The sequence below is a fragment of the Leopardus geoffroyi genome, chromosome B3, assembly GCF_018350155.1.
Source record: "Leopardus geoffroyi isolate Oge1 chromosome B3, O.geoffroyi_Oge1_pat1.0, whole genome shotgun sequence".
In the NCBI taxonomy this organism is placed as follows: Eukaryota; Metazoa; Chordata; class Mammalia; order Carnivora; family Felidae; genus Leopardus; species Leopardus geoffroyi.
The window spans coordinates 39,900,726-39,928,708 of NC_059337.1; the positions used below are offsets into that span (position 1 = coordinate 39,900,726).

At 51.7% G+C, this 27,983-nt stretch overlaps 1 protein-coding gene and 1 long non-coding RNA gene across 5 annotated transcripts in view; one reads left to right on the plus strand and one right to left on the minus strand.

The window, feature by feature from the left end:
- Nucleotides 1-1,725: 1,725 nt before the first annotated feature.
- The window catches only part of IGDCC4 (immunoglobulin superfamily DCC subclass member 4), a 40,647-nt gene continuing 14,389 nt past the window's right edge, over nt 1,726-27,983 (plus strand). For all 4 annotated transcript variants that reach the window (XM_045449407.1, XM_045449409.1, XM_045449410.1 and 1 more), the window contains exons 1-9: nt 1,726-1,850; nt 10,809-11,153; nt 11,823-11,964; nt 19,679-19,815; nt 21,120-21,260; nt 25,242-25,397; nt 26,201-26,614; nt 27,141-27,305; nt 27,844-27,981. In XM_045449407.1, the coding sequence (XP_045305363.1) occupies nt 1,781-1,850; nt 10,809-11,153; nt 11,823-11,964; nt 19,679-19,815; nt 21,120-21,260; nt 25,242-25,397; nt 26,201-26,614; nt 27,141-27,305; nt 27,844-27,981 (1,708 nt within the window). In that variant the 5' untranslated portion in view covers nt 1,726-1,780. The remainder of the gene's footprint in view (nt 1,851-10,808; nt 11,154-11,822; nt 11,965-19,678; nt 19,816-21,119; nt 21,261-25,241; nt 25,398-26,200; nt 26,615-27,140; nt 27,306-27,843; nt 27,982-27,983) is intronic.
- Nucleotides 4,131-10,790, minus strand: LOC123582870. Its single transcript, XR_006704629.1, has 2 exons — nt 7,933-10,790; nt 4,131-4,381 (listed from the first exon to the last, which is right to left on the minus strand). It is a non-coding gene; the product is annotated as an uncharacterized LOC123582870 (long non-coding RNA).

The following is a 27,983-nucleotide window of genomic DNA, read 5'->3' on the forward strand; positions in this document are numbered from 1 at the left end:
CCCAAACATAGACTTGTAAGACGTGGCCTGTAGGAGAAGATAAAGACCTCAAGAACACACAAAAGGAATGCAAGAATGGAATGAAGAAAGTCAGGGGGACTGCAGATCCATGTTGGTACTGGTGAAAAGTGAGCTGGAGATTGGACAACAGAAGGAGTAAAGATTCTGCAGTGACTTTCTCTGTGGTGATGGTGCAGATTTTTCATGAAAGAATAAACTAAGAACTTAAAAAAAAAAAAAAGATGTCATTTAAAGCCTTGATGACCAGATGAGATCACTAAAAAAGAAAGCAGGAGTGCTCACGTAAGTCAAATGCTGCTGATGGGCCTGACAATAAATGAATACATGCCAGGGCCCGTTAGATCTGCAAAGTACAGGCCATAATTAAAGGTAACTTGCAACAAATGGGTAAGGCACCTAGCAGATACAGAGATGAAATGGCTCTAAGTCATGGGAACACTGGACACCTAAGGAATGAAAAACCATGGCATCTTGGCGCGCCTTGGTGGCTCAGTCGGTTAAGGGTCTGACTCTTGATTTCAGCTGATTTCAGCTCAGGTCAGGATCGCACTATTCGTAAGACCAAGCCCCGCATCGGGTTCTATGCTGACAGAGCAGAGCCTGCTTAGAATTCTCTCTCTCTCTCTCTCTCTCTCTCTCTCACTGCCCCTCTTCCCACTCATGCTCACTGCTCTCTCTCTCTTTCAAAATAAATAAATAAACTTAAAAAAGAATTATGGCATCTTGGACTTGGAAGGGACCTTAAATAGATCATTTAATCTGGACTCCTCCCCTACCCTAGCCCTGATAATTGAATCCCCGGCTTTGGAACAAGAAATATTTGTGGGATATTGAGGCAACCCGTGTGGCCAGGTCAGGGAAGGCACCATCGAAGAATGAGTAGAAAATGACGCTCCTGAGTCTGAAAGCTCCCTAGCCTCGTGTCCTTAGGCAAGTCACTTCACCTCCTCTATCTTCAGTTTCCCTGTTTGTAAAATGGGAGCAAAACCTTCTTGCCCCTCCCAGGGGTGTAGAGAGGTCTAAATGTGCGAGTGCTTGGGGTAGAGTATGCTCTGCCTAGCTTGATAATTGCAAGAGAAAGAGAAGGAGGCCAAGAGAAGTCTCCCGCTTGGAATGGCCATGCGAATGAGGATGAGGAGGGAACTGTCCTGTCCTCAGTGCATCTCCTGGTGCAGCCTGTGGAGAAGCTAACTAGGATTCAGGCCAGGATCTGGGCTGGAAATGGACTGGGCTCAGGTGACAAGATGGGCCTGCGGGACGGACAGAGACCTTGACTCTGCCTCCACTGAGCCTGGAACCGAGTTGGAGGAGACCCTGAGGCAGCGGCAGGGAAAAGAAACGGAGACACCGAGGCAGAAAGAGACTCAGAGACAGGGACACCAAGAGACAAACAGACCCAGAAACAAGTGGCCCAACTGGGGCCCAAGGCGACCCAGAGACCCCGGCAGAGCAGAGCCCCGCGCGGGGCAGGGTCACGGAGCGCGGGGCCGGGGTCCCCGGCGGGCCCTGCGGCCGCACTCGCCGGGCGCCCCCGCCCCGGCTGTTCGCCCAAGATGGCGATGGAGGGGCGGGCGAGGCGGCGGCAGCCCGGGCCCCCGCGCCGGCCCCCGCTCGGGCCCGGGCCCCCGAGGCCGCGCCCCCGCCCGCGGCGCCGCGCCTCCCCGGGCCACTGACGCCCGGCGCGCCCTCCCCCGGCGGCGGCGGCCGAGGCGCGGGGAGGCGGTGGCGGCGGCGGCGGCGGCGGCCCGAGCCGGGCCCCATGGCGCGGGGGGACGCTGGCCGCGGCGGCGGGCTCGTCGCGCTGACCTTCTGCCTGCTGGCGGCGCGCGGTAAGGGCGGGCGCCGCGGGAGTGGCGGGAGCGGCTGCGGCGTGTCGGTGCGCCCGCGCCCCGGGCTGCGCCTGGCCGTGGGGCTGGCGTGCGTCCCGGGTCCCGAGCGAGTGCGGGGCCGCAGGGCGCGGGCGGCCCGTCCCGGTGCCCGTGATGCCTGTGCTTGGGGGGCTGCGGGCTGCGGCCGGGGGGGGCGTCTGCGGCACGGACTTGGCCGCAGGGGGTGTGTGTCCTTGCTTTGCGGAGTCTGGAGTGTGTGAGTGTGAGTGTGTGAGTGTGAGGGTGTGCGCGCGCGCGTTCAGAGGGTGGGGACGGGGGGCTTCTGCGGGCGTACGTGTCCGCAGTGCGTGTCACAGTCGCGGCGTGGCATCGCGGGGCCGCGGCTGCGGCGTTGGTGGCTTGCGCCGGGCTGGCTCTCCTTGCCCGCGCGTGTCGTGGGTTGAGAGTGTGTGAAAGAGGGGTGTTGGGGGGTGTGTATCTGCACCTCCATTTGTGTCCAGATTGTGTGTAATTGTGTTTACGGGGCTGAGCTAATATTTGGCCTTGGCTTTTGGGGAGTGTCCTTGCCCGTGGTGGGGGGGACAGGGCAGGCGATTCCGGACTGAGCGAGGACAGAGGTGATAAAACACTCAACTTTGCCCAGTGGGTGTGGTCCCTGGGGCTGGTTGGGGCTGTGGGGGGGGGGGGGGACAGTTAGCGTTGCTCCCCCAACCCGTGGCTCGGAGTGGACGGGGGGAGGGGGGCAGGAAACCAGTTGCTTTCGTGGACTTGTCCAACACTCGCTCTCGTGATGGGACGCGTGTCACTCCTGCCCCACCCACCAGGGGCAGGTCAGGGAAGCGTTGACCAGGTCAACAAGGCCTCCTCCAGCCCCCCCCCCCCCACCACCACCACCACTTCAGTGCGGGGTGGGGGTGGGGGTAAGGGTCAGAGTTGTCCACACTGGAGAAAGGGCTGGGTCTGGGGTGACGGAATCCCAGTGCTCTGTGCCTAGGGCTCCTTCTTCCACCCTAGTCCTCTTGCTTTCCGTGTTGTGTGCGTTTGGGGGACGGCCCAGGGGGAAGGTAGGTGGCAGAGCTGGGGAGGGGGATGGGCTGCCCGCTTTGTTCGCCTAGTTCTTGCCTTCCCTGGCGAGGGGGGAGCTGAGGATGTGTCCGGGGCGAGTCGGGGAGGGACTTAGAGGTGGGGGTGGGGAGGGGGATTTCTCTCCAGCTGCTTCGGCTTTCCAGAGAGACTCAGCCAGGCCACGTGGGAGGGAGGCTGGGACGGAGGAGGGAGGCAGGGACCGCGGAGGAACCTTGGTCTGGCCGGCCCCAGGCCCATCTCCAGGAAACCCAAACAGCGGGTGGGAAAGTGCCCGGAAAGGCTCGGACCCCTTCTCTCCCCACAAAGACACGCCCCTCTCCAGCCCTGGCTCGGAACCCGGGATTGTCAGGTGAAGGGGGCGGGGAAGTGCGGGAGAGGCCTCCGTCCTCCGGGAGCCCAGGGGATTAAGGAATAGTTGTGCCGACTCTTACGCTCTTCCAAGAGCTCCAGGAACCGGCTCTGGGTCACCCAGCAAAGCGGGATGAGGGCTGGGAGCTGCGCTCGATCGTTACGGTGTATCTGTGGGGCCTCCTGCAAGGGGTTCAGTTTGCCTGGGAGACCTGGCCTCTCCCTGCTCTTGAGTGCACAAGGCTGGGTCAGGGCCCGAGCTGGGGCTCCCTTGGCAGCAGTGTGCATGGCCAAAACAACGAGGCTACTGGCCCTCAGTCCCAAACCCTTTGAGTGCGCAAAGTTTAACAGGCCTAGGGACACTCCTGTAGGGTTCTGACTAGCCACCCTGATCTGGACCGAGGTCATTCATTCATTCATTCATTCATTCAACAAATATTTACTGAGCACCCTTTTTGACTAGCATGTGCTTGGTGCCTAGAATATGGGAAATAAAGGAGGCAGACCTGGTCCCTGGTGCAGAGCTTGCTGTCTGGTGGAGGGAGACTGACATGACAGGGAGTCTGGAAAGGTCAGGAAAAGCTTCCTCCAGGAAGTGATGAATAATAGAGCTCCATGCAGAGGGTCAGTTAGCCCTGTAAAAGGAGAGTGATGATGGGCAAAGTTTTCCAGAGTGAACTGCCCATGTAAGTGCTCAGAGTGACTTCGTTTAGGACACTGAATGAAGCTAAGCCTGGCAGGAGAGGAGAGCACAGGGATGAGAATGGGGCAGGATGGAGTGGGATGGGCGGGGGGGGGGGGGGGGGGGGGGGGGGGGTTGGTACCACAAGTGTCAAGAGAGAAGGCTGAAGATGGGGGCTGGTCCCAGCTCCTGAAGGACTTTATAAGTCCCACCAAGGTTTCTGGCCTGAGAGCCTGCCTGAGCCCTTGGCAAGTTTTAAAATCAGCTTTGCATCAGCTCCTGCAGCCAGTGTGGAGAATCGGTCGGTGGGGCGGGACTGGAAGCAGGAAGCTCCAGCTTCTTGGGAGGCTGTTGTAGTAATCCAGAAGAGAGGATGGAGGCAACCGGCGTAGTGGCAGTTGGTGTGGCCAGGCTTCTAGAGATATTTAGAAAGTAGAATTAGTAGGATCTGAAGATAGATTGAGTTTGCAGGGGGTGAGGGAGAGGGAAGTAAAAAAATAATAGATGCTTCAGCAACCTCAACATGGCAGAGCGAAGGGGCTGGTGTCCCCCAACACGGCTCCAGTCAAGGATTGGAACTGGGGAGACTTATAGGAATGGGGCTTCTGTCTGGGGGTGGTGGGAGAATGCTGAGTGCAAGAAGTGGGGCTCTCCCTTCCACCCAATCAAAATTTGGGGAGTGGGGATGCCACAGGTCAGTAATAAGAAGGCTCCAAGAACCTGAGAGCTGCTTTCTCTGCCCCATCTCTTTCTCAGCCCGGAGACACAGAGGTCCACCTCCCCTCTGACCCCATATCGAGGTTAGGAACCAGGTCAATCAAGTTTCTCTTAATAGTGAGTTTTCTCCAGAATTTCTCCATACCTTCATCGGTCCTTTATGAACTTTCATGGCCCAATTCATCATACGTTATGTGTAAAATAGCAGTTCCTTTCTTTTCTTCTAAAGGTACCTCTTTCATGTTAAGCTATCTCACAAGTAGAGTGAATGGCAGCACTGAAGGGAATTTAGAAGTAATTTTAGCATGAACCCCTTTTCCAGACGAGAAAGCTGAGTGACTTCCCAAAGCTGCATGGATAGGGACTGAGCTGGGGCTGGAACTAGTCTCCTGGCTCTTGGAGCCACATTTTCCCTGGATTTGGTACACACATACCCAAGTTCAGTTTCTCTGCACCCCCTCCCCCTCACATGAGAAGTTACCCACTTTGGGCTTGACCTCCCTCAGTTGGTGTGTCTGAGTCTGGGCTCTGGAATTCACCCTTCTCCATTCATCCCTACCCGCTGCCTCCTGGTTGGCCTCCACTGTTTCTGAGGTACAGCAACCAGACTTGACACAGAATTCCAGATGCAGAACAGATGTCATTGCCAGGTGGGCTTTGGGGCTCCCAGCCCCCTGGAGTGTGCGGAGAGGGGAGGAGTAAGAGCAGCTCTGATGGGGGAGGACGCCAGCCCTAGCCTGGTTGGAGGAGGGTGATGGGAGCTGGGGTTGGGAGGAAAATCAAAGAGCTAATGTTCTGGCCCTGACATGCAGAGAAATAGAATCTAGCTGGGCTGTTGGCTACCTCACTGCTGAGGCTGACGCTGAGGCATCCTCTGGATTTGAGGCGCTTTGGAGTCATTGAGGTCAGGGAAACAGAGGCTCAGTAAGCTCTCTTTCAGGTGCAGACCTGAGTATGTAAGCTGGCGCAGAGCCAAGACTTCTGGATGGTTCCCATACGAGACTCACTAGCTTGTCACATAGTCTGGAAGAGAGAGTTCCAGCAAATGATCAGAGCATACAGGGAGAGAAAGGCGGGCACAGGAGAAATATTTTTAATCATATGAGCCATACAGCAGGAGAACTGGTAAGGTAGTGAGCTCTCCAGTGATTGTAATGTTTAAGTACAGAGTTTCTTTCGGTGTGAGTTTGCTTTTCTGTCTCTGTGCTTTTTAAGCATTTTGTTAAGTGTCTACTAGATGCCACATAGGCAGTTTTCCACATACATTATTCACGTCATGTCCAGACTTTAAAGGAGTTCCTATAATTTTTACAGATAAGGAAAGTGAAGCTTAGAAAAGCATGATGGGGCTGTGTCTCCACATGTCCCCTTGTCTGTTCAAGGAATATTTATTGAGCACCTAGTATGTACCAGGCACTGTTTCAGGTACCAGAGATCTAGAAAGCTGCCGAGGACATGATTCTGAGCTTGTTGCCTTGCTGGGGAGAAAGAAAGTAAAAACTCTAGAGTGATAACTGCAATGACCAAGGTGCTCAGGATCCTATGGGGCAGAAACGAGGCAACAACATCAGAACCAGGGATAGCACGGCTGGGCTGTCGTAAGGAGAGGGAGCAGCAGGAACAACATATGGAATAGCAGTGTGCTTTCAGAGAGCTGAAAGCGTTTTGATGGGGATAGAGGGTCACAGGGAACGGGAGGGAGGCAGGAGCTGACTGTGGCTTTACTGTCAGGTCCACTGAGGCCGGGCCTCTCAGGATCACAGATGAAGGGAACTGTGTGCCCATCCTTGTGTCCCAGGCCACTGTCCCAAGCTCTCCTTTCAGCTGTTGGTGGGAGGGGTTTAGTGTGTTTGTAAGGGAAGCCGCCAAGGTGGGGGTGGGGGGGGGTGGGGAAGGAAGTTTCTGGAAGACACTGACTTGGGTCTCCTAGGAAAAGACATAACGGCATCATGGAGAACCGGCCCCACACTGAACACAAGATGTAAATCTGTTGGGCCCCGAAATTCAAAAGTGACAAGGCATTGATGTTTGTGGCAAGTTCTTGGCTTCATGGAGGAGACATCTAGGCTTGGTTTCCCTCCCCCACCCTCTGGCCCCTCTCCTGAGAGTTCACGGGGAAATGGAACCCTGGCTCACAACTGGCCCCCACTAACTACACAAAACAGCATCGAGCTGGCTCTGAGACTCGGAAGCGAATCTCCTTTCTGTCTGGGTTCTAACTGACCTCATAAAATCTAATTTATCCTGCAAGTGGGTAAAATAACCTGTTAGAAGAAGGAGATCGAGAGATGACCTCAGGTTTCCCAAGCATAGGAGCTCTGTGTCTCTGGTAGGGTCTCACCAAGGAAGCTGAGGAGAAGGAATTATGGCAGAGGAGCCCCCATAGAAGCACAAAGCTGGTGGGCAGCAAGCGTCCACTGTGTCTGCCCCAGTCCTGAGAGGGATAGCTGAGAAATACTCATGGGAAGGGCTTTGGGGGTCAGCCATGACAGTGGCTGGGGGTGGCAGGAAAGGGGTGGCCAAGAAGCCACCGGACAAACAAGGTCCACTCCTCAGAGCATCGCTTTTATGAAGCGATTTGGTGGTGTAGGGACCAAGTTTATGTGAAAAGAAGCATTGCTATGTAATGGAGCAGAATGCAAAATTCGCCACAGGTTTAAAAATCAAAACATTTGGGGGCAGTCAGCAAGCCTCCTGAGTGTGCTGTCCTCTGCTTCTGGCAGAATTTTGGCGAACATGAGAAAAGTGGAGACTCTTCCTTTTCAGGCTGGGGAAACTGAGGCTGGAAGGAGTAAAAGTAGTGGGCCCAAGGTCATGTAACAAATGACCCAGGACCTTGACTCCGGACCAAGGCTTGTCCCCACCCCCCCTCCCCACCCAACACCCTGTTGTCCGTCTAGGCAAGAGGAAGGATGGGTAAGGGACCCGCAAGCGGCTATGTGATGTAAAGCATAAAAAGCTTCTGTCCGAGGAGGCAGGGCCAGCTTCATGGATGGCTGGCGCCTGAGCTGAACCCCTGGGGATGCATGTCCTGGGCACAGAAATTGGGTTGGGCACTGAGGCAGAGAGAACCCTCATATTCAAAGGCAACTGTCTCTTCAGTGCTGGGTTCATCCCCCAAAGGTCAAAGGACATTTCCCCTACTGTCTTCCGGAGAGATGAGACACCCCCACCCCTCCACCTTTCTGGGCCTCAGCTTCCCCACTTATAAAATGAGGCATCTCAAGCTTCAAAGACATTTCCACCAACCTGGGCCAGGGTGGGCTGGTTCCCTCCTCATCTACATCCCTGTTGGTTTCCCTGTTCTACCTTGCTGGGTGCTTGGCTCCTCAGAGGTGGCGAAGCCAGACATCTGCTGATCCATGAATATTCAGGAAGGGAATCGGAGCCTCCTCTGGGCTCCCCAGCCAGCCACCGGCCTCTCTGGCTGCCGTCCTGCCCGCCAGAGCCCAGGCTGCTGACATACCCAGCAGCTGCTCAGGCCCCAACTGTTCACATTGTTTGTTCAGCGCGGCAGGGGATTTTCCAGGCCCGGACGTGCTTGGGGGGGCGGGGAGGCTGCCGCAGGGCTCAGGGATTCGTGTCATGTGGGGCTTTTCTCCCTTGAAACTCAAACTGACTGCTCAGCGGCTGGAACCCGGCAATTGGAAGCCACTGGGCTGAGAGCCCGGGCTTGTCTTCCCCCTACCCTATGTTTGAATCATAGAATCTAGGGCTTTAGAGGTAGAAGGGACTGGCTGTTAAGAACTGTAATTAACATTTGTGTAGTTTTTTTTTTTTTTAAAGTAACATCTTTCATTAAAAAAAAAAAAAAAAGAAAACCACGCAAACATTTGTACAGTTTATAAAGAGCCTGTAAAGAATGAGCTCCCATTCCTTGATTGATGCGCCGACACCCATCATCTTGTTTACTCCTCACAGGCTTGGTCATATGGGCTTCATTTTACAGATCTGGAAACTAAGGCCCAGAGAGGTTAAGGGGTTTGTCACACAGCTGATAGGCAGAGCAGCAAGACTGAAAACTACATCTTTGGCCCCAAGGTCAAATGCTCTTTCCACCACAGCAAATAGCCCAAAGTGATGTGAAGGCCAGTCTGGTTTCTCCAGTCTGGATGGAAACCAGGTGAGGACAAGGGCGGCCTGTCCCTGCACTCACTAGTGATGCTGAGGCTGGTTGTGCGATTGGAGGTGCCAGCAGAGCCTTTCTGATGAATTAAGAAAGGCAGAGACCTGGGGCGTCTCCCTCTCTCTCTGCCCCTCCCCCACTCATGCTCTGTCTGTCTCTCTTGCTCTCAAAAAATGAATAAACATTTAAAAAAAAAAAAAAAAAAAAGGCAGAGGCCCTGTTCAGGCCCCATTGGTGTCAGAGCCCTGGCTTCTGCCCTGGCCTCCTTACTCAGCCAGTTGGGACTTGTCTTTGCCCCTCAGTCTTATTTTACTCTAGGAGTGATGGGAAGAGAGCCTGGAGACAGACAGGGGTTCTAAGTGTGGACATCTATATGTCCAGGTTATGACAAGTATGGCAGAAACTGGGGTACATATGTTCAGGTGTGGAAGGTTGTGTCTACGGTCTGTATGTGTGCCCAAATGGTGTTCTATATGTTCGGGAATAGGTTTATCCACGTATGACTCTTCACTGAATAATCCTAAAATCTTAGAATCTCAGACATCACCTGCTAGCTACGTTTGAGTAAATTAAAGTCCAGAAGAAGTGATTGGCCCGAGGCCACACAGCTAGACTGTGACAGACCCAGGTCTAGAACTTGAGGGTTGCCTGATTCCCAAGCCATTTGGCTTTCTGCATGCCCTCATGTGGCTATCAGCCCAGACCTGCTCTGTACTAAGTATGTGCCATCGTACTCATCTTTGTCCTCGGTACATTCTCAGATGTGCCGTTGTGCCTGTAAGCAAAGTGTCAGGCCTGAGGATAAGAAGGAACCTTGGGTCATTGAGCCTGTATGGGACGGGGAGGTAGCAGGTCGACCTTCTGGTCAACACAACTGGGAAAACCAACCATTTCTCTATGAATAACTATTACTGGGCCTTGTTGAAATCGTAGTTAAAATAATAAACATTGGCCTTTGTGTATTTTCGCCTTGACCCTGGGATGACATTCCCCTCCCCCAATTCCCCCCTAGTTCTCCCTTTGTGGCAGGGGCCGTGTTGGAGCTACAGGCTCTTCTGGGGCTCCTGGGGATGGGCTCTGGCTTGCTGCATGATCAAGGGGAACTGAGCTGTAGGGAGGAGTGCTTAGCCTCTCCTGTCACTGGGACAGAAGTGGGTTGGGTGATAGTGGTCAAGATGATCTGTAAGGTTCCAGGGAGGAGTGACATTTCCGAGGGCCAGTTCTGTGCCAGGCCAGGCACTGTGTTCCTTTTCCACACCTTGTCCCACTTAATGCTCCCAACAGCCCTATGAGGAAGGGGTTACTGTGTACTTTTTTTATTGAGATAAAATCCACATAGCACAGATTTCACCGTCTAGAGTGTACAAGTCAGTGGTCTTTCTGATGTTCACAGGTTTGCACGACCATCACCACTGGCTAAAACCAGAACATTCTCATTACCCAAAAAAAGAAACATTATATCCTTTTGCCATGGTTCCTCATTCTTCCCTCTCCTTAGCCCCCGGCAGCCATTCATCTACTTTCTGTCTTTGTGGATTTGCCCACTCTGGACATTTCCTAGAAATGAGATTGTATAATATGTAGCATTTTTGCGACTGGCTTCTTTCACTTAGCAGAAAGTTTTTCAAGTTCATCCAGGTAGCAGATAGCGGTACTCTCATTTCTTTTCATGGCTGAGGAATATATTTAGCCACTCATCAGGTGCTGGGCATTTGGGTTGTTTCTCCTTTTCACCTATTATGAAGAATGTTGCTGTGAACTGTGTTTTTTGGCTGATGAAGAAATTGAGCAGCCAGGGAAGGTGGGCGCGGAGAAGGGCGGCAGACTGCCCAAGATCACAGGTGATGGGGCGGAGCCAAGGATCTGGATGCAGATCTCTCTATGGGACCTCTTCTTCCACGAGCTTCCCCAGCCCCTGGGCAGGTGACCGAGGATCTGGAGGCTGTGGAATGCGGGAGGACCCACACTAACAGCCCTGGTCCTTGCCCTCTCTGTGCAGGTGAACTGCCGTGGCCCCCGGAGACAACAGTGGAGCTGAGTTGTGGGGCAGGGCCACTGCAAGTGATCCTGGGCCCAGAGCAAGCTACACTGCTGGACTGCGGTCTGGGGGCTTCCGGACCCCCCACCAGCATCACGTGGAGCAAGGATGGAGGCTCTCTGCCTGAGCACGACCACCTGCGCCTGCTACCAAATGGCTCCTTATGGCTGTCTCAGCCGCTAGCACCTGATAGCAGTGAGGAGGCGGGCCCTGGGAACTCAGAGCTCATTGAGGGCAACTATTCCTGCCTGGCCCATGGCCCCCTTGGAGCGGTGGCCAGCCAGGCCGCAGTGGTCAAGCTCGCCAGTAAGTGCCTGCAACCGGGGGCTGAACTGAGACCCGGGAGGCCTGGGGTGCGGGAAGTGTGGTCCCCATTAGCTCCTTGCACAAAGGCCTATCTCTTGAGCTCACTCCACTTTCCTCTGCTCAGTAGGTCCTTTCCTGGTGTGGCTGCCTTCCCCTCCCCGCCCCCCCCCACCTTTCCTTCCTCCTTTTCTTTCCCTTTGAGTTTGAGAGTCTAGAGTTGTGCTCTCCTCCAGGAAGCCCTTCAGAAAGTCTTGTAAGAGTGGGGGGCACTGGAGCAGGTGGAGTACCTGGACAAGCCCCATCATCCAGCCCGGGTGGGGGGCGGTTCTCAAGAGACACAAGATCACCGTGAAGAAATTTTAGGCCAGAAGAAATGTGCATCTTACTGCAGTCTGGCCATGATGGTGATGTTAGGGGTTGGGGGGCAGTGCTTTGCGCTTCATTCTGACACGGCATCTGACCAGTAGTCTCCACTTCTTACCCCCCGGCTGCCGCTTCAACTGTGTCTCTGTTGGCTGGCATTTGCTCTGCTTGTGTTTCTGTCACCTTGTACTTCTCTGTCTCTCTGTGTGTTCATGTGCGTGCTGTGTGTGTTTCACTGTCTGTGCCCCCTGTCTTTTCCGGGCTCCTCTCCTGTCTCTGCCCACGCATCTCTGTCCTCACCCCCAGCACTCGCAGGCTTCTCTCTGCACCCGGAGTCTCAGGTGGTGGAGGAGAACGGGACTGCTCGGTTTGAATGCCACATTGAAGGGCTGCCAGCACCTGTCATTACTTGGGAGAAGGACCAAGTGCCGGTGCCCGAGGAGCCTCGGTGAGTGTCCTATAGGGGAGTGGGCGGTGGGTAGGCCAGAGAGGGCTCTGGGATGTGCTCAGGAACTGGGATTCTTACAGCCACAGTGGCTTCATTTGCCTAAACTGGTTTAGGGGCCAACCACTGCCTGACTCTCAGCTCACATCCGGTCCCCGAGAGAAGTTGGGCAGAGTTTTTACTCCTTACAAAGAATGCCACCCACTAAGCTATGGAGCTTGGGTATGGCGTAGTGATAGAGCCCTTCAGAGCATATCTAACCCAAGCACTTGCCTTACTGAAGAGGAGATTGAGGGCCACAGAGGAGCAGAGGCTGGTCCTGAGACTTGATCCCTACTGTGGCCTCCTGGCTAGGCCCAGATATACATGCAGCACGAGCAGACAGCACGAGGCTCATTTGCTTCTGTGGACTCTGAGTTGGTCTCATGACATGGTTGTCACCCCATGGATTCTTACATCTTTGGAAATGCAGCTCCAAGGCCTTTCCCAGTCACCCTACGGTCCTCTGCCTACATCTCTCTAGCTGTAGTTACCAGCTCGCTTTCTCCTTCTCTCCTGGTGGAGGTGGGGCTCCTTGGCCTCAGAAACACTGGTTTCCAGGTCTCTCTGCCCTGGGACTAATCTGTCTTGAGTGTTGAGTTGTCCCAGCTGCTCTGACTTTTGTTCACATCTAGGTAAGGGGTATAGGTATAGGAGAAACTTCCATTTGGTAGAAGGGCCACAGGGCATATTCCTGTAACAGAAGTGAGGGAGGAAGAAGGGCAGGAGGTCAAGCTGCTGATTCAGGTGGTTGCTTAGCCTGTTCCTCCTCACAGAGGCCCTTCACACTCAGCTTCATTCTCCCCACCCATGAAATTAAAAGAAAAAAATAAATGAAAGAGATTAGATCATCATTCTTTGTAAAACAATAGTCACTAAAGGTGCTTCTCGAAAAAAAGTATTCCGTGGTCAAATAAGGCCGGGAAAACTACCTACAAATCCCCTTCTTGGAGCTGGCAAGCCTCTGACAAGTCCTGTATGGAAAATCCGTTAAACTTGTTGAACCAAGCACTTCATAGTCTCCTCTGCCCACAGCCCCTCTTGCAGCAACCCTGTTAACATCCCATGAATGAGCATTCTAGGGAGTGACCTTGGAAATGCTGACCTGGCCTTTCTAGGGCTGACGTTTTAACTTCTGTGGCTTCCAAAATGTGGGCCCCTTGCTGCTTTTGGTCGGTGCTTCCTGAGAGTTGCTGGGCAAGAACCAAGTGAGGGCCTACTCTTGACAGCCACCAGAGAGTAGGAGAGAGCAGAGAAGTCTCCCCCTGTCAAAAGGCACAACAGGTCCCCATTTTTTTTTTTTTTTAAATTTTTTTTTTTAAACGTTTATTTATTTTTGAGACAGAGAGAGACAGAGCATGAATGGGGGAGGGTCAGAGATAGAGGGAGACACAGAATCGGAAACAGGCTCCAGGCTCTGAGCCATCAGCCCAGAGCCCGACGCGGGGCTCGAACTCACGGACCGCGAGATCGTGACCTGGCTGAAGTCGGACGCCCAACCGACTGCGCCACCCAGGCGCTCAACAGGTCCCCATTTAATGAGAGCTGTGTTTTCTCACTTAATTCTTCCCATCATCCTTCAAGGTAGATGTTTCTTATTTTCCATATTTTCCTCTACTTACTTTTAGTTTATATTCCTAGAAGATGCGTTTTTCATGTTCACGTAAGCAAAAAAGAAGAAACCCTTATCATCCATAGAAAGCCTCTGTTAGTTTTGACGTCTGTCCTCTGGAATTTTCCCCTATGTGTTTAGAAATACCCTCTTTTAAAATGTGGATTATACTGTACATACTGGGGTTTTTTTATTTGTTTGTTTTAAGTAAACTCTATACCCAACGTGGGGTTCAAACTCATACCCCAAGATCAAGAGTTGCGTGCTCTACCTACTGACCCAGCCAGGCCCCCCATACTGGGATTTTTTGCTCAATCACTTTTTTTTCCAAAACAAAAATAGAATTATAGCGCAACTTTTACTTTTTTTAAATTTAACACATCACGAACATCCTCCCAGGTCTATACATATGGCTACGACAGATAGTATTATTTGGATTGTTAAACAAGAGACCTAAGGATCAGAGACAGAAGTAACTTGGCCCAGGGGCACTGGGTGGCTCATTTGGTTAAGCGTCCAACTTTGGCTCAGGTCATGATCTCGTGGCTCGTGAGTTTGAGCCCCGCGTCAGGCTCTGTGCTGACAGCTTGGAGCCTGGAGCCTGCTTTGGATTTTGTGTCTCCCTCACTCTCTCTTACCCTCCCCTGCTTTTGCTCTCTCTCTCAAAAATAAATAAACATTTTAAAAAAAAGAAGAAGTAACTTGGCCCAGGTCACACACCTAGTACACAGAGTGTGGGATGCTAGAGACTTGGCATGAATGACACACAAGCCGCCTGTGATTTGGTGGTTGGGGTGGGGAGGCTGCGGGGGTCTGAAGAAGTTCATGCTACAGATGGGCTTAAAGGTCAGGTGGTCCAACTGTGGCTCCGAGCAGAGAAGTTACTTTCCCATAGTTTCTCAGCAAATAGTAGGGCTCCCTTGCCTCCCAGTATCTAGTCCGGGCGGGGTCTGAAGAAGTTCATGCTACAGATGGGCTTAAAGGTCAGGTGGTCCAACTGTGGCTCCGAGCAGAGAAGTTACTTTCCCATAGTTTCTCAGCAAATAGTAGGGCTCCCTTGCCTCCCAGTATCTAGTCCGGGCATCATCCTATGAAGCCGCAGGCCTCTTCTAGGAGTATGGAGCTGCCAGTCCCTGGGCCCTGGGAGTGTTTGCCCCCAAGTTCTCTGAAAAGTGATCCTCATCTATAAATAAGCCAGGCTCACATGTCCCAGCACATTGTGTAGGGGGAATAAAGAAATGTCTAAAACAGCAACTTGATTGTGCCCAAGGTATGTATTTTTACACATGCCCAGATATAGCACATGTACAAATATGCTATTCATAAACTCAGCCCAGGGTGTGAAGGAGCCCGTATGCCTCGGTGTAGGGTGTGCGCGTGTGCAGTTAATCAACACACTCTGTCAAGGTATGTGTACATATGTTTGGAACTGATGGTGAAGACTAGACCCTGAGGCAATTCCCTGGTACTTATACTAATTTCTAACAATAAGGGATCATTTTCCTTCCACGGGAACCAGTAATCAATGAGAGCAATGTTTCCCAAATCCCAGGCTTTCACAAACCCCCCTTATAATTTTGGCCATCCCTAAACCATTTATTCAATCGCGTACTCAATACGTGTCTTTAAACCAACCCTCTTTTGTAACTTTAACACGAATTGAAAAGGAGCATTATTTCCCCTCAGTAAAAAGGAAAACCAGCAACACTTAACATAAATAGAAGGTAGCCATAAAAATAAATACATAACCACTGGAATAAAAAATGTGTGTCTGTGTCTGGAGCCACATGAAATAATTTTGTTATCACCACTCACACTTGAAAAACGTGGCACCGCCTGGTTAAGCATCCGATTTCAGCTCAGGTCATGATCTTGAAGTTCACAAGTTCAAGCCCCGTGTCGGGCTCTGTGCTGAGAGCTCAGAGCCTGGAGCCTGCTTCAGATTCTGTGTGTGTGTGTGTGTGTGTGTGTGTGTGTGTGTGTCTGTGTGTGTCTGTGTGTGTGTGTGTGTCTGCCCCTCCTCTGCTTACACTCTGTCTCTCTCTCAAAAATAAACATTTAAATACACAAATAAATAAATAAAACATGACACTAATGGACCTCAATACCTTAGGATCCCTAGTCCAGTCTCCTGCCCTACCCATCTCCCAGTGCCCAGGGTGTCTGTCAACCTCAAGTGACCCTTGGCCAGTGTCCCTTTTCTCTAGGTGGATCTCTGAAGAGCTCAGGGTCGGGGCTCCTTGGCCCTTGTGAAATTCAGAGCAGCTATGTCATTTCTACTATGTTCTTTTTGTTGTTGTTAAGTAATCTCTACACCCAATGTGGGGCTCCAACTCATGACCCGGAGATCAAGAGTCCCATGCTCTACCGACTAAGCCACCCAGGTGTCCCTCTACTGTATTTTTAAATCCCTGGTTCCAAGTAGCCTTTTGGAGGTGGGGCAGCAGGCTGAAGCTCAGGCTTGGAAAGAGAATGATCCTTTCCTTTTGGAGAGAGGTTGCTTTTCATTCTGTAAGTAGCTATTTTTATTTGAAATTTGAATTGATTTTAAAATAATAAAACATAAAGGGACACCTGGGTGGCTCAAGCAGTTAAGCGTCTGATTTCGGCACAAGTCATGATCTCACAGTTCGTGAGTTCTAGCGCCACATCGGACTTGGCTGTCAACGCGGAGTCTGCTTTGGATCCTCTGTCCCCCCTCTCTCTCTGCCCCTCCCCCACTGTTTTCTTTCTCTCTGTCTCTCTGTCTCTCAAAATAAATAAATAAACTTAAAAAAATAAAATGAAATAATAAAACATACCAATTTAATGGAAAAAAGTCATCCACCAACTGAACACAGACAGTTGTTACTATTGTGATTATTCCCTCCCGGTCTTTTAAAATATGGGTGTAGTTTCTATCATTGTAAGTATGTGTTTAGAATTTGTGATTCATAGATAATATTTTTAATGTGAGATAATAACACATTAGGGTCAGGGTTGGGAAGGAGGCAGGACAGAATTATTTAACCCATTTTTCAGATGAGAAAGCTGAGGCCCAAACATATATCACTTGGTAAAGTCACATATGCTGGAACGAGTTTTCCCCACTATGTCACAGCTGCTTCTATGTTAGAGCTTGGAGTTTTAAAACAAAGTGTACAAGGGCATATGTTTTTCCCAATTTAAATTTTTAAAAGTTTTATATTTCCAAACTAATAAATATTCAAAATTTTTATTTTTTAATTTTTTTAATGTTTATTTATTTTAGAGAGAGAGACAGAGACAGGCAGAATGTGAGCAGGGAAGGGGCAGAGAGAGAGGGAGACAGAATCCGAAGCAGGCTCCAGGCTCTCAGCTGTCAGCACAGAGCCCAACGTGGGGCTTGAACTCACAAACCTTGAGATCATGACCTGAGCCTAAGTCAGATGTGTAACCGACTGAGCTACTCAGGCACACCCCCCAAATTTTTTTTTTAAAACACAACAAATAAGAATTTCCAGTAATCACACTGCCAGAGAAAAACCTCCTTGAATGATGTTAAGCTTCACCATCCTTGACTTTTTCTGAGCATATCCTAACATATCATTTATCTGTTTTCCAAAAATAGAACTGCTTCCTAAAAACACTGTTTTGTGACTTTTTCCCCCCACTAACCAAAATATCTTGCACATACTTCCAAGGACAGAAAAAGATTTTAACAAAACAGAAAAGATTTTAGATGAACACACAAGTGGTTCCATCCAGCTTTTGTTGGCTGCAGTGACAGCACCGCATGTGAGGAAAGATATCCCTTCTTTCCTTCCTTCCTCCCTCCCTCCCTCTGTTTTCCTCCCTCTCCCTTCCTCCCTCCCCCCCTCCTTCCTTCTTCCCTTCCTTCCTTCTTTCCTTCCTTCCTTCCCATACATAAATAAGGAAATGTTACTTGCCCAAGGAGGTATTGGCTCTTGGGTACATGAAGCACAATTTCCGTGGAAAGCCTTGGAAACTTTGGGGTTAGGAAAAGTGAACTGGTCTGGCAGAAACCCTGCAGGCAAGTTCAGCTAGCTAGAGTGAAGGAAGAGGAAGGGTCTTGGAGGCAGAACATGTTAAGTGGAGGAAACCTGGATGGGGATAGGGGTCTTGTTTCCCATGGGTTCTGCTTGTCCTTCCCCACTGGTCCTTTCCCATCAAATTTTCCTGGCCCAGGATTTTACCTCCAACTACCCTTTGCCTCCATGTCCCTTTTCCCCTGCTGGCCCCAGCACTGACATGGGCAGCTGCTGGAGCTGAGGGTAAGATACTGGGGCAGAGGTGGGCTTACCCATGGAATGAGGGAGGGAGTAAAGCAGGTTTATGTTTTTTCTCTAAGTCTTTGGGCCATAGTAGGTCTCTAGGCCTGTGGCCAGAGTTTTCTCCCAATACCCTGAGCCAGTCCCCCTCTCCTGTGTTTAGATTTTTTCATAGCCCATTTTCCAGTGAGCCAAGGGACCTTCATCAACCACACTGCTGCCCCACTCCCTCTCTAACTTTGGCCCAGTCTACATCCGGGGACCAGCACCATTTGCTCTATGGAGAAACTAGGACTCTCAACCTTGAGCTGACCCTTCAAGGATCACGGTTGGAGGATTCAGGAAGACGCATTCCCTGCTACTTGGGCCAGAGCCCATTCTGCCTACCACACCCCCAGACCCATGGACACTGCCTTGCCCGGATTGCATTATCTCTCAAGCAAGGTCTCTGAGCCTTTCTAATCTGAGTGGCTTTTCAGCCTCTAACCAAGAGGGCAGAGAACACCCCCTTCATCCATTACCCCTCGTAAGTAATGTATGCATTGACTGGGGCTTGCTAGGGACCTTGTCCCTTCCACGGGTATTCTCAACCAGTTAATGGCTGGTGAGACAGGCAGGTAGGAAGAACATGGGATTTGGAACCAGAAGACCTGGGTTCAAGTTTTAACTCTGCTCCAGCTGTGAGACCCTGGGAAAATACCCTGCTGCCTCTGAGCCTTAGTTTTGTCACCAGTAAAATGGAGGTTGTGATGTCCTCTATCTCTTCAGATTGTTTTGGCTCAGATGACACTGTATGAATAAAATGGATTTTTATCAGGGAGGGAGGAGGTAACATAGGCAGGGGGTAAACAAATTGACACTGTATAGAAGGCTGTGTAATATAAAGTAAGTCTTGCATTGTCAGCTCCCAGAATCCCAGGTCCCCTCCCTGGAGACAACCACCATTACCAGGGACCTTCAGTGCAAGCATATTAAGTGTGCATATCCCCACACACTGTTGTGCACCAAACATGCTTTGGAGATTGTCCTGTTTCAGCACACATGGAACAGCCTCCTTTTTTCTTTTTAAGTATTTTTTTAAATGTTTATTTATTTTTGAGAGAGAGAGAGAGAGAAAACCAGCAGGGGAGAGTCAGAGAGAGAGAAGGGAACAGAGGGTCTGAAGCAGGCTCGGAGCTTCCAGCAGAGAGCCAGACATGGGGCTTGAACTCACAAACCATGAGGTCATGACCCAAGCCAAAGTCAGATGCTTAACCGACTGAGCCGCCCAGGCACTCTGAGCTGTCTCCTTTTTAACAGCTGCCTAGCATTCCCTCGTGTGAATGTACTCAAACCGATTTAGCTAGTTCCCACCCTACAGATGGACACTTGGATCGTTTCCAGTCTTCTGCCTTTGTAGTTACAGTGCTGGAGTGAATATCATTAAACATGTTTTTGTGTACATGTATGAGAATATCTGTGGGATAGAGTCCTCGAAGTGGCGTTGCTGGGTCAAAAGGCATGTGCAGGGTTGATTTTAAGATCTTATCAGCTTGCCCTTGAAGGAAGCTGTATCCATTGGCATGGCGATCGACACAGGAGTGTCTTCCCTCCATTACCTCATCCACAGAGGGTGTTAGTAAACACCCAAAGTGACCTTTGCCAACCTGATAGGTGAAAATGGCATCTTACAGCTTTAATTTGCATTTTTTTTATTATAAGAGAGGCTTGAAAGTAAAATGCTGTCAGTAGTTCAGGCTGGAGAGGGAGGTGGGCCTAGGACAGCTCCCTGCAGAGCTCCTGCCCACCTCATAGGTGCCCTCTCCCCCTTCCCAAGGCTCATCATTCTTCCCAACGGGGTCCTCCAGATCCTGGACATTCAGGAGAGTGACACAGGCTCCTACCGCTGCGTGGCCACCAACTCAGTCCGCCAACGCTTCAGCCAGGAGGCCCTGCTCAGTGTGGCCCCCAGAGGTAAGGGGGCAGGCTGGATGGGGAAACCTGGGGATTTCTGCACCAGCCACCTCAGAGCTGGGAGGCACCTCATGAGGTCCAAGCTCTGCCTTCAAATAGGTGACAGTGTATCAGTCCCACTGGCCGGTGTGGAGTACCACCCAGCAAGTCAGAAATAGAACTGGAGCTGGAACCCAAGACTCCAGACTCCCAGTCCAGCTCTCTTCCTGCAGAGGCTCTGTGTTCCCTTGGGTTGGGTGGAACATCCCGGGCTGGGGACAGAGGTGGGGAAGGGAGGCATCTGAAGAGAGTGTGTCAGTGCTCTGAAGCCATGGTCCCTGCCTTTCTGTGTCTCCTGAGGACTCTGGGCATTAGGGGATTGGCTGGGCACCGAGAATCTGGTTCCCTGGAGTCTGGTGCTCCTGTCCTCTCCATTTCTCCGAAAAGTTCCTGTCCCAGTGTAACACAGTAGGAAAGGCACAGGCTTTGGGGTCGGAAAGACCTGGCTTGAATCCTGGCCTCTCTACTTGCCATCTATGTGACCCTGGGCTGTTACCAAATGTCTAGCTCAGGGAGGTTGTGAGAATAGCTGAGATAAGAGTGGAAAGCGCCTGGCACCCAGCAGATGCACAACAGATCTTAGTTCACGCCTCCCCGAAGGGCCTTTCACTTGCCTCCCTTTGCCATGACATCTCCCCCGAACCCTGCACTTCTGCACATCTCTTCCCATCCCCGCATCTCAAATCCCCTGCTCAGGTGAGCAGGTTTAAGTCTGGTTCACTCTCTGCGCCCAGGGTCTCTGCCTCCACCTGCTGGACAAACCAGGTGTTCGCCATGCTGACCCAGGGGGCCAGGGTCACAGTGAGAACTTGGCAGGGAATCCATGCTCAGGGAGCTGCCAAACTGCCGGAAACTCGACCCCTACCTCCTACCTTTCCCACAGGGGAACCCAAAGCCCTTTGAAGAAAGGACTTGCCTAAGGTCACACAGTGCCTTAATGGCAGTCCTGGAACCAGAAACTATGACTGTTGACTCCACCTCCAGGCTCCAAGTCTTCTCATGACCCTGATGGTCCTCTGCCTGGAGGGAGAGTTTGATTTGGCAGGCAAGAATGGCGGTGGTGTGCCAGAGGCCAGGTTTTTCCTCTCCAAACTCCAGGAGAAAGAGCTCTGCGGAACTATGTGGCTGCTTTTGCCACCTGTCAGATGAAACCCTGGCTGTTCTCTGCCCCACCTGCTTCACCAGGTGATTCTGAGCATCAGGTGAGGTACTACATGTATGGACACCTAATAGTAAGGCTGCTTGCTGGCCTGCCCTCTCTCCAGGGTCCCTGGTGTCCACCAGGGGGCAGGACGTGGTCATCGTGGCAGCCCCCGAGAACACCACAGTGGTTTCTGGCCAGAGCGTCGTGATGGAATGCGTGGCCTCAGCTGACCCCACCCCTTTCGTGTCCTGGGTCCGACAGGGTAAGTGGAGGGAGGGGACTCAAGGTCACGGGAAAGGAGGGGGTAGCATCTCATGTGTCCCCAAGTTGGGAAGCTATAAGGGTGACCACTCTATAGTCACCTACCTCTGGTGTGGTGGGAACTCCTCTTCTAGGGCCGAGTATGGGGATGGGGGAAACCTGGACAAACTTAATCATCAGTCTTTGAAGTGCATTTCCTCTATGAAACACTCTGGTTCTGCCACTCATGTAACCATTATTGAGACCCTATTTAGGGTGGTCTCAACAGTACTGCAAGTGAATGTGTGAGAGCTAGAAGGGTGCCGCGCAGCCATCGAATCAGGTGAAACCAGGCCCCCACTGCTGGTCTGCAAAGCTGCTGCCGTGTATGCTTGGCTTCACGCTGGGCACAGTGAATTTAAAAAATCAGATGAGACAGACAGGGACTCTGTGGTCTGAACTCATCATAGTCTGGGTGAGGGTGACAAAACACACACCATGAAAAGAGGTTTGCCTGTATTGGGCAGCAAGTGATAAATGCAAGGTAGGACTGCGTTGCTCTCAGGGTAATGAGGATGCTGGCCAAACATCACCTTGCAGTCTTACTGAGCACTTCCTGCCAGAGCCTGGAAGAGCCCTTTGAAGGGGATAGGGGTGAGGACTATTATTCCCAGTGGACAGATGAGGAAGCTGAGGCTCAGAGAGCCAAGACCTAAACTTTAGAGCCTGTTCTCTTTCTGGTACACCACTTCCTACAGTCCTAAATGGAAGAAAAGCAAGGATTATTGTTGTTTCCATTGTCAATGAGAAGTGACTTACCTCAAGTTGATAGCACAAGTAAGTCTTAAACCCTGCCCTCTTTACCTTTCTTCCCTGACTCAGTCTACTACCTTACACTGGCTCCTTTACATAAGTTTGTATCTCACATTCAAAAGAGTATGCAATCGGGGCGCCTAGGTAGCTCAATCAGTTAAGTGTCTGACTCTTGATTTCAGTTAAGGTCATGATCTCATGGTCGTGAGATTGAGCCCCATGTTGTGTGAGGCCTGCTTAAGATTTTCTGCCTCTCTCTCTGCCCCTCCCCTGTGTGTGTGTGTGCTCTCAGAAAGAAAGACAGAAAGACAGAAAGACAGAAAGACGGAAAGAAAGAATGTAATGTATACATAGAGTTTAAGGAAAAATAATAAACTGAACAAGTATGTATCCCCCCACCCCCCAGGGACATGTGAGTGGCTCAGTCAGCTGAGCGTCAGACTTCAGCTCAGGTCATGATCTCACAGTTTGTGAGTTCAAGTCCCACGTCCGTCTTGCTGCTGTCAGGCTGTAGCGCAGAGACTGCTTTGGATCCTCTGCCCCCTCTCTCTGCTCCTGCCCCGCTTGTGCTTTCCCAAAAATAAACAAGTATTTTAAAAATGAAAAATAAATAAAAAAAATAAAAAGTATATATCCCCCCACCCAAGCTGGTGAGATGTAACAGTGCTGGTGTCTTTGGGCCTCCCCAACCTGCACACCTCATTGGATTTGTGATACTTACCTAGTTATTGGGATCCTGGGGCCAGCAGGACCCTCATACTATTATTGGAATGAGCCTGTGGTATCACCCAGAAATTCTAATATCAGTGTTTCTCAAATCCTGACTTTGTATCATGATGACCCAGGGAGCTTATTAAAACTGCAGACTCCCTCCCTTCATGCCTGGTCACTTGTGAACCAGGAATCTTAATGTTTAACAACTGCCCTAGGTCCTTGCTGCTGAAAGTGTGGTCTTTGGACCTGCCACCTGCACCTACTTAGAAATGCAGAGTCTGGGGCATGCCCTCGGCCTCTGCATCTTAACAAGTTTCCTTGAGATTCTGTGATTCGAGTACATAGTGAGGGTTTGAGAATTGCTGTCCCAGAGAATCCTGATACCTATGGTCCTGGGAGCTCCCTTACAGAAAGTCTGCTAATAGGACTCCTGGACAGAGACTGGGAAGAGAAAACCTGGAAAAGGATTTCCTTCCTGATATGCTGGTCACTGTTCCTTTCCTAGACACTTACTCCACAAAGTCAGGGAAGAGACATAGCTTTTTGTTTTGTTTTCTTCTGATTACAAAAGTTGTGTGTGTTCATTGTAGAAAACTAGGGAAAAGCAGAAACAGAAAACATTCCATTTAATCTCTCTTTGAGAGATTAAAATTGTTAACATACAAGTGTATTTTCTTCCAGATTTTCTTCTATGCATATGTGCATTTTTCCCTAAAATTGGGAGTAGTTCCAAATCTTACTTTTAGTCCACAGCATATCATAAGCATTTTTCCATCTCTAAAACTTTTTTAAAAAGTAATTTTATTTTATTTTTTAAGACTCCATGCCCAACATGGGGCTTGAACTCATGACCCTGGGATCCAAGCGTCAGATGCTCTACCAACTGAGCCAGCCAGGTGCCCCCCAAAAAGTAATTTTAATGACTATATTCCATCATTTGAATATAGCCATAATACAACTTGCCAGTTTCTACTGTTGAATTTTTAAGTCCTTTCCAGTTATCCACTATTACAGTTAACATTACAGTGATCAGCCCTGTTCATATCTCCCCAGGACAGCTGCCCACAAATGGGATCCCTGGGTCAAAGTCAAAGTGGAGACCCCATTAGCATTTACCCTTTCTCTGGCATTGCATCTTACCTTTTAAAAAACCTTTCCTAGGGGCGCCTGGGTGGCGCAGTCGGTTAAGCGTCCGACTTCAGCCAGGTCATGATCTCGCAGTCCGTGAGTTCGAGCCCCGCGTCGGGCTCTGGGCTGATGGCTCAGAGCCTGGAGCCTGTTTCCGATTCTGTGTCTCCCTCTCTCTCTGCCCCTCCCCCGTTCATGCTCTGTCTCTCTCTGTCCCAAAAATAAATAAACGTTGAGAAAAAAAAAAAAAAAACCTTTCCTAATTTGGGGCACCTGGGTGGCCCATTTGGTTAAGCATCCGACTTTGGCTCACATGTTAGGTTCAGGTCATGATTTCACAGTCCATGAGTTTGAGCCCTTTGTGGGGCTTTGTGCTGACAGCTCAGAGCCTGGAGCCTGCTTCAGATTCTGTCTCCTTCTCCCTCTGCCACTCCCCTGCTCATGCTCTGTTTCTCTCTCTCTCTCTCAAAAAAATAAATAAATAAATAAACATTAATTTTTTTTTTTAACTTTCCTAACTTGATAGGTGAAAATTAACATCTGTGTTTTGATGTGCATTTCTTTGATTATGTAAAGCTGAACACTTTTTTGTATTTCTTGGTCATTTGCATTTTTTCTCCAGATTTTCTGTTCATGTTCATAAAGCACAGGCTTCTTTTTTTTTTTTTTTTTAAGTTTATTTATTTGAGGGTGGGCATGCAGAGAGAGAGAGAATTCCAAGCAGGCTCTTTGCACTGTCTGCCAGCACACAGAGCCCAATATGGGGCTTGAACTCAGGAACTTGGGAGATCATGACCTGAGCCAAAACCAAGAGTGGGTAGCTTAAGGTGGGGGGGGGGGGGGGAATCTGAGTCACCCAGATTCCCCTAAAGCATAGGCTTTTAAAATGGTTCTCATTTCATATCAAGATAAAAGTCTTCTGTATGTTCAAATCTTTGGCTTTGGTCAGATCTTTCCAGCCGTATCTTCATCATAATATTGGGACAACACCATACAGGAGGAGTGAGTTCTTGAGAGAAATGAATTTAATAATAATGGTAACGGTAATAAGTGACTAGTTTACTGAGCACCTGTTAGGTGCCTGCATTGTGCCAGGCCTTCTCACAAACCTTATTTGTTTCACCCCCACAGCAGCCCTTCCAGCTAGGGGCTATCCGTCTCCCCATTTTACAGACAGAGACACCAGGGTTCACAGAGGGTCACTTGTCTAGCAAGGGGAGGAACTGAAATTCAAATAAGGGACTGCTGTGTTCTCTTAGTCCCGTGTCGAGGGGCCCCCGGATGCAAGGAGTAGATGGAGGGCCAGTCCTCGGTGCCCCCCTCCACCGCTCTTCCTCTCCTCCCCCAGATGGGAAGCCCATCTCCACGGATGTCATCGTCCTGGGCCGCACCAACTTGCTAATCAGCAGCGCGCAGCCCCGACACTCGGGCGTCTACGTCTGCCGCGCTAACAAGCCCCGCACGCGTGACTTCGCCACGGCCGCCGCCGAGCTCCGCGTGCTGGGTGAGGCGGGGTGGAGGACCCGGTAGTAGGGGCTCAGGGGGACCGGATTGGGCCGGGTCAGCTAGGAGTGGGGAAGGGAAGATGGGGAGGGAGGATGGGCAAGCGGGTGTGTTAGAAGGACTGAGGGGCGACCCTGGACGATGGAAAAGGGCTGGAGCTAGGGGGACGGCGCTCAGGGGAGGGGCCCTTCGTTAGGGTGGGTAGTGTAGGGGACAGCTGGAGGAGGGGAAGAGCGGGAAAGGATAGGAGGAAGGGGTGGGGGAAGTTGAGGCAGGGAGAGAAGGAGAGGGGTGGTTAGGGCATGACTTGGGTGATTGGGGGGTGGCGACGGGTGGTCTGAGCGGGACCTAGGTAATGGGGGGAGGGGTAGGACTGAGGGTTAGGGGAGACGGTGGAGTCGTCTGGGTGGCACGAAAAACTGGGGGACGGAGTTGCTCCGGGCTGGGATAACTGTGGCGAGGGGGGAGTCTCCCCGGTGTGGGAGACACTGGAAGGAGGGGAAAAGGTTACGGTACCTGAGGGAGAGGGGTGAGGCCCAAGAGGAGCTAGGGTACTTAGGGGAGGCTCGGGAGGCCCGGGGACAATTGGGAGCGAGGAGGAGTAGGCCGGCGGCGTGGGGCTGGGGTAAACGGGGGGAGGAGCAGGGGTAGGGCGGCGCCGCATGCGAGTATTTGGGGGCGGGGTGACTCAGGGAGAGGCTGGAGCGAGCGGAGGGCGCGCGGCAGCCGGCCGGGGTATGCGAAGAGGCGGCAGGACCCCTGGCGGCCGGAGCGCGCGGTCAGCGTCCCCCTCCCCGCCCCCAGCGGCCCCTGCCATCTCGCAGGCGCCCGAGGCGCTGTCGCGGACGCGGGCGAGCACGGCGCGCTTCGTGTGTCGAGCGGCCGGGGAGCCCAGGCCCGCGCTGCGCTGGCTGCACGACGGGGCGCCGCTGCGGCCCAACGGGCGCGTCAAGGTGCAGGGCGGCGGCGGCAGTCTGGTCATCACGCAGATCGGCCTGCAGGACGCCGGCTACTACCAGTGCGTGGCGGAGAACAGCGCGGGCACCGCGTGCGCCGCCGCGCCCCTGGCCGTCGTGGTGCGCGAGGGGCTGCCCAGCGCCCCCACGCGGGTCACGGCCACGCCGCTGAGCAGCTCCACCGTGCTCGTGGCCTGGGAGCGGCCCGAGCTGCACAGCGAGCAGATCATCGGCTTCTCCCTCCACTACCAGAAGGCACGCGGTAAGTCTGCTGGGGACCCGCGTGGGGGCGCCCTGAGGGGGGCACAGGTTAGAAGACTGATGGGTTGCCGTGTGGGTACCTTTGGGGATAGGGTGGGATGGGGTGGGAGCCCGCGGAACAGACCCGCATAGGTATGGGCTAGGCAGTACTCTTCGATGTGCTGGAAAGGTCAAAGTGTGCAGCACATTTCCCCCTCAGCCACAGCCTGTTATGATAGAGGAGGAAGAGGATATGCTTTTGCTCCCAGAGAAAAATGCCTTAGCACTCCTGGAGCCAGTTTATTATAGCTGCAGCAGGAGTCACTTCAATTAGATGCCAGAAAGAACTTCCTTGCCAGCAGAGGAATTAATACAGTGGGACTAGAAGCCAGGGAAGTCTATACTCTGGGGCTCAGATGATCTGATGATTTAGTTACAGACTATTCCAGAGACTGGGGCAATGTGAAGGATCCCTAGATAACCTCCAGCTGGTAGGCCTCTGGGGGTGGCCTTGTGACAGTCTCTTTGTCCCTATGTCACTGCCCCAGGCATGGACAATGTGGAATACCAGTTTGCAGTGAACAATGACACCACAGAGCTGCAGGTTCGAGACCTGGAACCCAACACCGATTATGAGTTCTACGTGGTGGCCTACTCCCAGCTGGGGGCCAGCCGCACCTCTACCCCAGCACTGGTCCACACACTGGATGATGGTAGGGCCTCTAAACCTGCAGTGGGCCCCTTGGGTTCCAGAGAATTCCCTGGGGATGGTAGTTCGGCTTCTCTTTACTAGTGTTTGCCAAGGGACTTTTACCTGCCTCATGTCATCTTTTGTGCCCTGTAAGGGGGTGGGTAATGGTTCTTCCCAATTTACAGTTTAGGAAACTGAGGCCCAGAAAATGAGAGTGACTTGCCCAAGGTCAGTAGTACAGCTGGGACTTGAGGACAGGTCTTCATTCCCTCTGTCATATGGCCCTTCTCAATATCCATGTAACATCCAGTCACACAGGGGCCAGTGACATGAAACCACTGGATGTGGAAGATCGTGCCCCAAACCTTTTTCTGGCTTTGGGGTGGGAAGGATGTCCCCTCATCTCCAGTTTGGGGCTCCCCTGAGAGGCTCCCTTTCCTCCCTCAGATCCCGGGCCTACTTCTGACTTGCTGTGTGACCTGGGCAAGTCTCTGATCGCTCCTGGGCCTCACCTTCCACGTCGGTGGAGCAGAGCTCATGCTGATGTTCTTCTGTCTCAGTCCCCAGTGCAGCGCCCCAGCTCTCCCTGTCCAGCCCCAACCCCTTGGACATCAGGGTGGCGTGGCTGCCCCTGCCTCCCAGCCTGAGCAATGGGCAGGTGGTGAAGTACAAGATAGAGTACGGTTTGGGAAAGGAAGGT